At 45.8% G+C, this 10,899-nt stretch overlaps 1 protein-coding gene across 3 annotated transcripts; it reads right to left on the minus strand.

Annotated features, from left to right (window-relative positions):
- Positions 1 to 6,076: 6,076 nt before the first annotated feature.
- ctsz (cathepsin Z) lies at positions 6,077 to 10,798 on the minus strand. 3 transcript variants are annotated; one of them, XR_013968788.1, is made up of 8 exons: positions 10,662 to 10,798; positions 9,870 to 9,953; positions 9,302 to 9,465; positions 8,518 to 8,697; positions 7,530 to 7,680; positions 6,936 to 7,101; positions 6,358 to 6,749; positions 6,077 to 6,288 (listed from the first exon to the last, which is right to left on the minus strand). XR_013968788.1 is itself a non-coding variant. In XM_080845680.1 (7 exons), exons 1-7 carry the CDS (start codon positions 10,787 to 10,789, stop codon positions 6,624 to 6,626), a joined length of 999 nt encoding a protein of 332 aa, XP_080701806.1. In that variant the 5' UTR covers positions 10,790 to 10,798; the 3' UTR covers positions 6,077 to 6,623. The 3 variants fall into 3 exon arrangements, 2 of the variants coding, with proteins under 2 accessions (XP_080701806.1, XP_080701807.1); XM_080845680.1 differs by having other exon boundaries at positions 6,077 to 6,749; XM_080845681.1 differs by lacking the exon at positions 9,870 to 9,953 and having other exon boundaries at positions 6,077 to 6,749.
- Between the last annotated feature and the right edge of the window lie 101 nt (positions 10,799 to 10,899).

Below are 10,899 nucleotides of genomic sequence, written 5' to 3' on the forward strand. Positions count from 1 at the left end.
AGACAGACGTTATGCAATGTGAGAATATTAGTTATGATTTTAAACTAAATTAACGGAACATATTGACAAGACATTGACATTGTGTGGTTATTTAAACAGAAAGACGTTGTTAACGGAACATGTAAACTGTACACGTATACGAACATAGAACACGCAACACACACACGCAAAAAATAACTACCCCAGTCCAGTAAGGCAGCAGCCTACAGGCTGCAGTGGCAGGTCACTCAGGTGCCCCGTCACACACCCCCCTACTTAAGCTGGAGCGTCCAACGCGAAAGAAAGTCGGCGGAGTATCCATAGCTTCATCCCCATCTCCCTCTCAGCCTGCACCTCGGTTTTCTGCGCGGTGATCAGTCGCGTAGGAACCGTTCTGGTGATCTGAAGTATGGAGACGTGCGCAGGATGTCTTTCTCCGTCTTCTGTAGTGTCTGGGGCTTGCTAGGATGGTCGGGGCCCATGGAGCTCATCTGGTCCAGTTCATCTCACCTCCACCAGACATAGCTCGGCGATGCCTGTGCAGTTTCTTCCTACAAGAACTCACCGAAAGGTGAGGCACTGATCCCAGGCTCAGTGGCGGTTCTAGACCATTTCTACTAGGGGGGCCAAGGAGGGGCCAGGGTTTAACCAGGGGGGCACATCAAAAAACTGCAACAAATGATATTTAAAGATTATAAACTTGAATTACTTTAAAAACATATAAACATTTATTACTTAACTTAACATTAAAACAATGAGTTCAGGTGCAAGAGAGGTAGGGCCATAAAAAATGAAAATGAAAAATACAGTACAGGGTGCAAATACAGAGCATCAATTCAACTTTTGACACTGTGTGGGCGGGAACCAAAGCAGGACGGGCTCTTCTCTGATTGGTCCTGATTTGACAGCAGGAGTCTCATATTCACGACAACTGTTTACCAAAACTCCGTTAAGTAGCTATCTTTGTATGGTGAAGACTGCCATTTGATGACGAACCGAAGTAACGGTACCCATTAAACCTGTTTTGATTAAATACTAGTGGTGATTGTGGCATTTGACCCAGGATCACTTTATTAAATCCAGGAAAAAGAGTCAGTTCTCATGACAGGCGATGTTATCTGCCCCTCATATCATTAAATGTTAGGCTATTGTGTAGCTGCTAGCTAGCCTACTGCTGATCTAAGATTCCTGCGCTAGCAAGAAGCTTGTATTGCTAACTGTTGTAGGTTGCAGTGTTGAAAGCAGTGAAAACACCCTGATCATGGGATACATTCAATTACAACATTGAAGTCAACTTTGAAAACTCAGCAGCAAGAGCTAGCTACATCAGTAATAGGCCGCAAGGTGAAGCACGAAAAGTCCTTTAGAAAACGAATCCCGTTCCACTCACTGGCATCTACACAATCTTTAGCTTATAAAAAAGAACGAGTCGTGGTTAGTTACCATAAAAAAGTTCGTCGCTGATTTTCCAGTCGATTGTCTATATGGCTTTGTTTTATGCAGAACTAGAGACTTCAGAGCGTAATAAGATTTTTGTGTCGGGAGCCGTGCCACGGTTCGACACGTGATCATGCTACACCAATGAGAAGGCTGCATTTGTCAACAGAATGGAAAAATGGCGGCTCCCGTGTGGTTAGAAACATCGTTAAAGATAGAGGAAAACATCCGAACATCCTCAAAAGTGGGCTAAATTAATTCTAATTAGTGCTGTATAGATAGCCGCGTGCAAGAATAACAATGAGGCAAATATACGATAATGTTATTTTTATGTTAAATTATTTACATCAAGTTTGACATACATGGGAATACCCATTACTGAAGATCTTACATGGACTGTGAACACCCACCGAAGAAATCAAGGCAAAGACTGTACTTCCTACATCAGCTGAGGAAGTTCAGCACCATCAGCTGTGTGTCCTGACAGCATCACTTGGTATGGGAACTGTACAGCCTGTGACTGCAGCACCGAATCATCAGAGCATCTCTCCATATTCTGCAGGAGACCTGCAAGAGAAGACCTACCTACCAGCGCCCAAGGTATTGTAAAGGATTCCTAACATCCTGACCATGGACTTTTCAAAACACTGAGGTCAGGCAAACGTCTCTGCTGCTACAAGACCAGAACAGAGAGACTGAGGAGGAGCTTCTTTCCTCAAGCATTCCTTATCCTGAACACACACAATGACTATAAAACATCAATTACACCTTTTTTCACACACTGCTCTTTAAACTCCCTCTTGCTATTTATGAAAAATATTTCTTGATCTTTCTTTCTCCACACTCGCACAGAAAAAACAGTAGTATTTTTATGTATGTGACAAATAAACCTCCATGTATCAATAAAAGGCAGTAATTGTAAATACCAATGACCATCTGTTTGTTCATTCATTCATTCATTCTTCCACAAATGAAAACAACACTAATGAACCATAAAAACACTCTTCATGAAACATGAAATATGATAAATAAAACTGTACAAAACTGAATAAGAAATAACAGATTAGGGACACTCAGTCCTCACTATTAGTGTCAGTGTCAGGACAGTTATCTTCCAGTTCCTACAGCAACGACATAGGTCAACTACATGCAACACAATCCTGCAGAAAAATATCTGTCTGTCTCACAGGCACCTTTGCAGCCACAGTGTATCACATGCAAAACACTGTCAGGGGCTGGATTTCTAGTCATCCAGGTGACGTGCAAGTTCCCATCCTCTATTTGCCAACCATATCCAGCAGGTGATGGAGCACTTATATTATGTTTGAGACAGGACCTCATTATTGCAGCCTGGTAGTTTGCCCTTTTGCAGTGCTGATGGAGGGCATCAGTGGTAGGGGGAATGGATAATTCTGGCAAGGCTGATGATGTCATACAGAAAGCCTTGAACCTAGCTTTATTTACATTATCAGCAGCCGACTGATCATATAAGTGGCATACATACTGGAAAAGAAATGCAAATGTTGACTGCTCCAAGTTTAAGTTAGTACCTAAACTTTTAAAAGCCTTTAGGTACTCATCTTTCTCACATGCAACAGAAAATGTCTTTCTTTTTCCTTTGCCATAAAAGGCACTTGTGGAGTCACACCCAGAGAATGTTTGAATTCCGATCAAGGCTGAACACACACATGGTTCCAAGAGCTGATGACACCTTGGTAATCTCAATGATACATGTCCTGTTGCCAGTCCCTGTGAAAACATATAAAAGTGCATGGCAAATCTGTCTGCACACTTACAGCAATGACTGCCACATCTGTAGATGCCAGACAGTGTAGCGGGTTAAAACGGAAACAGGGTTCACCTTACAGCCTATATTAGGATGTGCATGTGTGTGAGTGTGAGTGTGCACACACTGGGCACCTTCACGAGGCTTCTCTCCAGTCTTCTCTTCCACACACACACACACAAACAGAGTTGAAGACCTTGTAAATGTTTTCCCACATAGTATGTTTTTGCATATGGAAATGCCAGTGAAAATGCCTTTACATATTGTAAACATATAAAAGGTCAGGCACATTTATGTGGACCTTCCCTGCCATGTACTATCAGGTGACGTTTAAAAGACCCAGCTTGTTTAGAAGTTTTTCCATATTGGCATGAGTATCAACATATGCATTTGAGAAGGGCAAACTTCACACTTCAGAATTCAAGCATTTAAGTGGCTTTTCTTCACTGTGCAACCGCTGATGGCATTTCAGACTTGATGTCCTAGTCCAGTGTTTCTCAACCACTGGGCCGTTGCACTTATCATCCTTATTACTACTGTATTTTGTGCTGTGTCTTATTGATATAATGTATTTAACCCTTATTTAATGTTAATCACAATTACAAACGAGGGTCTGACAGGGCTTACAATTAGGTGTGAGTGCTCCAGATCAATGAGGAAAAGTCAACCCCCTCGCTGGATTTCTAAAGTTGAAAGTTGGGATGATTATTGTATTTCTGTAAGTGTGTGTGTGTGGGAGAGAGAGAATCTGGGAGTGGAGCTGTAATGTTATAGGGGAATGAGGGTTTATTGTTGTGAATGAAATCTCACCTGTGAGTGTGTGTGTGCGTGTGTAGGCTATGTGTCGATGTGGAGTGAAATGTGTGTGTAGCCTACTGTATGTGGGGTGTGTGTGTTTGAATGTGGAGTGTGTGTGTGGTTGTTGCCACCTTAAGTTTTTGCCCATTTTCTTAAATCCATAGTGTCAAAGTTAGTTAAACTCGCAGGCAAACATAGTTTTTGCAGGGGCAGTGAACCAGCTCAAGGATCACCTTTGGAGCTGGTGGAAGTGACATCCAGAGTCATAATTCTTGTCTTTGTTCATCTGTCAGACGATGTCATCATTTCTTTCTGATTTCTAAGAAATGCTCATGAGTTCTTACAATGTTGCATGGAATTGTTTGTGTATCATCTAAGCCTATGATTTCTCATAATTAAGATCACCTCAGCTGACGTAGGAAGTACAGTCTTTGCCTTGATTTCTTCGGTGGGTATTCCCATGTATGTCAAACTTGATGTAAATGACTTAACATAAAAATAACATTATCGTATATTTGCCTCATTGTTATTCTTGGACGCGGCTATCTATACAGCACTAATTAGAATTAATTTAGCCCACTTTTGAGGATGTTCGGATGTTTTCCTCTATCTTTAACGATGTTTCTAACCACACGGGAGCCGCCATTTTTCCATTCTGTTGACAAATGCAGCCTTCTCATTGGTGTAGCATGATCACGTGTCGAACCGTGGCACGGCTCCCGACAAAAATCTTATTACGCTCTGAAGTCTCTAGTTCTGCATAAAACAAAGCCATATAGACAATCGACTGGAAAATCAGCGACGAACTTTTTTTTGGTAACTAACCACGACTCGTTCTTTTTTATAAGCTAAAGATTGTGTAGATGCCAGTGAGTGGAACGGGATTCGTTTTCTAAAGGACTTTTCGTGCTTCACCTTGCGGCCTATAAGGCCGAAACGCGTCTGTACTAAAATAAACTGGTCTTATTGTTAAAGAGAAAAGCTTGAGTGCGGTTTTTATTCTACTAATAGTTAACATTCTTTTACTCGCACCCGAAAACGCATTTATATATATATATTTTGAAGTAGAGCGCGCCTATCCCTACTAATGCATAATTATTAGACAGCTTCTTTTGCTCTGGCAAAAAAGACATTTAACTCAGAAATTGTAAAAAGTCTGTCAGAGGGATGCAGCACTCTTAAATTTGCCAAGATATTGGGCCGTGATCACAAAAAGTCGACCCGGCAAATTCAAGAGTGCTGCATCCCTCTGAAAGACTTTTTACAATTTCTGACTTTTCAGTCAGTTAAATGTCTTTTCGTCACTTTGAATCAGACACCAGCAAGGTGGAGGTGGGGTACTGTTATGGGCTGGTATCATTAAAGATGAGCTAGTTGGACCTTTTCAGGTTGAACATAGACTCAACTCCCAAACCTACTGCCAGTTTTTAGAAGACACTTTCTTCAAGCAGTGGTCCAAGAAAAAGTCTGAATCTTTCAAAACCATGATTTTTCTGCAGGACAATGCTCCCTCACATGCATTGAAGTACTCAGTGTGGCTAGCCACTAAAGGCCTTAAAGATGAAAGAATGACATGGCCCCCTTCCTCACCTGACCTAAAAGAACTTTAGCCTTAAACAGAAGATTCACAGTGCAGGAAAACAGCACACCCCTCTGAACAGTGTCTGGGAGGCTGTGGTTGCTGCTGCACAAAACATTGGTAGTCAACAGATCAAGAAACTGACAAGACTCCATGAATTAAAGGCTTGTTACTAGAATTGAAAAGAGGGGTGGCTATATTGGTCACTGAGACAGACAGACAGAGACCGACATATGAGACAGAGTTAGAGACAGACATATGTGACAGATACAGAGAGATACAGAGTTAGAGACGTTGTCCTCAAGTCATGTTGTGAAAGGTGCTCAGCCAATCAGACCCCTCCCTGCTGTGCTCATGAAGCCATGGTGTGTGATTGCATCGTTAGACACACACACCAGGGTTACAGACACACACACCAGGGTGTGATGCTTTGGGAACGAGAAGCAGTAGGCTTCGACCCCAACCATCTCAAAAGAAAAGGACTTCCATGCCAGATGTGTGTGTGTAGAAGGCTTTATTGGACATGCCATGATAAACAGGTGAAGTCACAGGAAGACGCGTAAGTACTTTATAAAAACAGCAGCGTCATCATACTGCCTTTACATCTTTGGCAGCGAGCTCATCCTACTACAGTCCAGCACTTCACACTTAAAGGCAACACGGCAACACTGTCAACAGGAGACTAAATACTGGCACAACATTTACACACCTCCTTTAAGAGACAGGTCAACATTTACACACACCTCCCTTTAAGAGACAGGTCAACATTTACACACACCTCCCTTTAAGAGACAGGTCAACATTTACACACCTCCCTTCAAGAGACAGGTCAACATTTACACACCTCCCTTTAAGAGACAGGTCAACAGTCCAGCAATCAACGTGGTTCTGTCGAGTACAATCAACACTGTGAAGATTTCCCTTTCGTGATAGTGCAGAGGTTCAGGGGTGAAGAGAGGCTGCTGCCATCTCAAGAGTCCTTCTGAGGACCGGTCAGCGCTGGTCACGCGTGTCGGCAGCGGTGGTGGTGGTCACGCGTGTGGATCACATGTAGTTCTTGGGCACAATGGGATCTCCGTACATGCAGTCTTCCTCCAGGGCCAGGTTGTACTGGCTGCCACTGCCTCCCTTATAGGTGCTGGTGACGATCCTCAGCCATCCCTTCTCCCCCTGAGAGAGAGAGAGAGAGAGAGAACAAGAGAGTCAAATCCTACTGTAGAAACACATTGTGTAAACTGGAGTTATGGAAGGGTCACGTTAATGACTAACTACTAAAACTACAGCTGAAGACCTTACGTAGGTCATTAACTCCTCCATGACTTGTGTGTGAGTGTGTGAGTGAAGCCAGGCACCCACCCAAGGCTCCCCCCAGGAGTTGCGAACGATCCAGAACTCTACTCCGGTCGGGTCGATGCCCCAGCCGGCTACGGAGACGATGTGGTTGATGGAGGGATCCTCCACGTACTCAGAGTAGAGGCCGCCTGTGTACGCGTCCAGAGTCTCCGTCGCCATGATGCCACAGCTGAGGAACACAACAGGTATCAGCACCGGCAGAACCACACCACCCCCCCCCCCAGCAGAACCACACCAGCAGAATCACCGGTAGAACCAGTAGAACCACACCAGCCCCCCCCCCCCCAGTAGAACCACGCCACCCCCCCCCCCCCCCCCCCCCCAGTAGAACCACACCACCGCCCCAGTAGAACCACGCCACCCCCCCTCAGTAGAACCACACCCCCCCCCCAGTAGAACCACACCACCGCCCCAGTAGAACCACACCAGCAGAACCGTAGAACCACATGAGCCCTCCCCAGCAGAACCACACAAGCGTCACTACCGGCAGAATCAACAAACCCACCCCAGCCCTCATCACCCAAAAACAAGCACTTGCCTTGCACAACATTCGTCTCTTAACACCCCCCCGATTGCAGTCATCTTGTGATCCGTTACCTGATTGGTCCTCGGGCGTAAATCTCTGCCTTCATCTTCTCGATGCCGTTGGCCGGCCCGAAGTCCCCGACCTTCCACATGGTGTAGTTCTTCACCACGTTACACACGCCGAAGGTGGTGCAGGTGCCGCACTCGTTAAAGGGCTTACACTCTGGAAGAACACACACACACTTAAATTATTTATTTGAATCCACCAATCATATTGTGTACAGAAAGGATTCAAACATTTCTCAGAGGTTGAATACAGCTTAGTGACTCATGGGTACAAGGAACATCTACGCCAAACAGCAAGACTACCTATAGCAGCTGACACACACACACTTAATGCCTTAAGAGCACACATTGTTTTTACAAACCAAAAAAATGATTTGTGATTGATGATCTTTTCTTAATTCAATGAGTTTGAACGTAGTCTTTTCATTTCACATTTTTATCACACGAGGAAATGACACCATGTCCACCGTCTCCCAGCAGGGGGCAGGAGAGGGACACCTGCTAAAGAAAACCTGCGAGCCAAGTTGGAGTTACCTCTCTGTCCAAACATCCTGGAATAGCGCTTTGGAGCTGTAGTGCGGTGGCATTGTGTGTGTGTGTGTGTGTGTGTGTGCGCATGCGTTCGTATGTGTGTGTGTGTGGTCTTACTCTGATCCTTGGCCTGGTAGTTGTTGCAGGTGTGTGTGTGTGTGTCTCCTACTCTGATCCTTGGCCTGGTAGTTGTTGCAGGTCTCGTCGGAGATGCTGTGTGTGTGTGTGTGTGTGTGTGTGTGTGTGTGTGTGTGTGTGTGTGTGTGTGTGTGTCTTACTCTGATCCTTGGCCTGGTAGTTGTTGCAGGTCTCATCGGGGATGCCGTGTGTGTGTGTTCATACGTGTGCGTGTGTGTCTCTTACTCTGATCCTTGGAGGTCCCATCGGGGATGCTGTGTGTGTGTGTGTGTGTGTGTGTGTGTGTGTGTGTGTGTGTTCATACGTGTGTGTGCGTGTCTCTTACTCTGATCCTTGGCCTGGTAGTTGTTGCAGGTCTCGTCAGGGATGCCATGTGTGTGTGCGTACTCCCACACTCCTGAGTGATCACCTCCGTGGCATGAGCCCGCCTCCCCGCAGTCAATCACGTTCTGCACCGACAGGTACGCTGAAGGCCACGCCCCCTTACGCTTGATGTTGATGCGGTCTGCAGGGAACACACACACACACAAAAATGCCTCAACATGGTGTGGACACATGACTAGTTTCTAGGAGGCTCTTTGAGCACAACATCACTAAATCACCTGGAGGGGAAGTGTCTGTGTGGGGGTGTGTGTGTGCGGGGTGAGCTCATGAGTAAAGCCGCGGGTGTGTGTGCATGAGGAAGAACACTAAAAGCCTTTATCTGCTCGCAGTAGAACTGTAACAAAGGGAAGTAGATGAGTCAGAACACCTCCCCTCCAGCAGAAACCCGTGACTGAAGAGAACAGTTAGCTCAGATAGCTAAGTTGTGCCATTCCTGATGCCTCCCATAGGAAACCTCTGAGCGGACGGCTAACTTCATAGGAAAGCTGTGCTCCTCTCTCGCTCGTCATTGAACCCATCCCATCCCAGCCCCCTTGAATCAGCTCTAGAGTCTTAGAACGGAACCCTGGGGTTCTAAAGTCTCAAGAGTGGAACGCTGGGGTTTGAGGTTCTCAGCTAAACTTCTCTGCCTCGCTACCGAAGCTCAGAGTTGCCAGCCTTTAGTACTGGGGAGTGTGTGTGTAGAGCTGTGCATGTGTGTGTGTGTGTGTGTGTTTTAGTCTCACCGGCCATAGCGCTGGTGCTGCCGTGAGCCCAGCAGGATCCGCAGTACTGAGGGATGTGCTGGTTGCGGGTGGTGCTGACGTAGTTGGTGCCGTTGATGTTCCTCCAGTCCCAGGCCTTGGGCAGCTCGGCCATGTTCAGGTACTCATGTGGCCTCAGGGCAGTCCTGCAGACGGAGGAGGAGACGAGACGCTCGGTCAGACTTCACCGCCGTGCACAAACACACACATCACGTCACATCACATCCCAACACAACGCAAACAAGCACAAGATGACCTCTGGTTCACTAGCGGCGGAATAAACCATTCAAGAACACGGGGACGGACCAGGCTTCTGGGTAAACACAGCCCAGTCACAAGCACCAATAAGCTCCCAAACGCAAGGCTCCACAAGGATGGCCATGCAGTGTGTGTGTGTGTGTGTGTGTGTGTGTGTGTGTGTGGACACAGTAAGTTCTCCAGGCAGAGGGACACACACGCCGAACTAGGCGGCTACCCATGCGAGCGAGCGGCAGCCTAGCCAGCACTGAACGGAAGGGACACGTCACGTCACGTCACGCCGTTGTGCTACCTTCTCAGCACCCGGTTCTCTCTTAAAGATTGCAAGCGCCGAATTTTCACGACATGAGCAGCCTGCAATAGATTGAATGACGTCCTAGAGCCAAAGAGATCGTAAAGGAGCGTCAGAGGCGGGGGACCAGTCCAGACACGTTTCTTGGCACTGTTAAAATCAACATGCAAGGACCACCTATTCATTGCAGCCCAAAGTTATGTGATCCAAGTGACAATCCAAGTAAACAATACTACAAATGTACATTTAGCAGAGGCTTTTGTCCAAAGCAAAATATTAATTCATTCATTAATTACACCCACATTTGGGTCAACAGATTTATTAGTTGGGTGTTCCCAGATGCTGCAAAGTGGTGTTCCAACTTGTAAGGCGTAAATTCAACAATGTGCTAAAGCGATGCTAGCCAACAAAACTCGGTTGATACGGTTGGAAAACTTCACCAAAGAAGGACAAATAACAATATTTTACTTAAAATGGCAGTTACTGTTTGTAGTCGAAAGATGCGCTAAATATGTTTTCCCTTCACAGGCGCCTTGACATCTTAAATTTCAGCGACAAAAAAAACTAAACAAAGCACAAATTTCTTACGGTTTACCGTAAACACAAATATGTTAAGCAATGTAACCAACTTTTAAAATGTTACTTGGTAAATCCTAGCGTTGAAAAGACGGAGAAGTTCCCCTCATAAACCGCCTACGTAAGCAAGTAGGTCAACATCAACTGCCTTGTTCTCATGTGGTTGTTTTAAACAGGTGAAGTAGCGTGTGTGTGAGTACAGAACTAGACACATACTTCACTTGCAGTCGGTCTCTGCGCATCGGCTTGTAGCATGGTTGGTTTTGGTTGAAATAGCGTCCGGCAAGAACTTCAGACAACAGGCACAAAGACAGCAAGCACAAAAACATCGAGACCCGAGCCATGTTGAAGTCGAGTGGTCATATGACTGATCCGCAGTCCCTGCGGGTATTTAAGCGCTGCTTGCAAGTGAAGGCGGAGTTTAGGGCCAACCAGGAACTTACCCTGCCGAGTC

This window comes from Sprattus sprattus (assembly GCF_963457725.1).
Source record: "Sprattus sprattus genome assembly, chromosome: 10".
In the NCBI taxonomy this organism is placed as follows: Eukaryota; Metazoa; Chordata; class Actinopteri; order Clupeiformes; family Clupeidae; genus Sprattus; species Sprattus sprattus.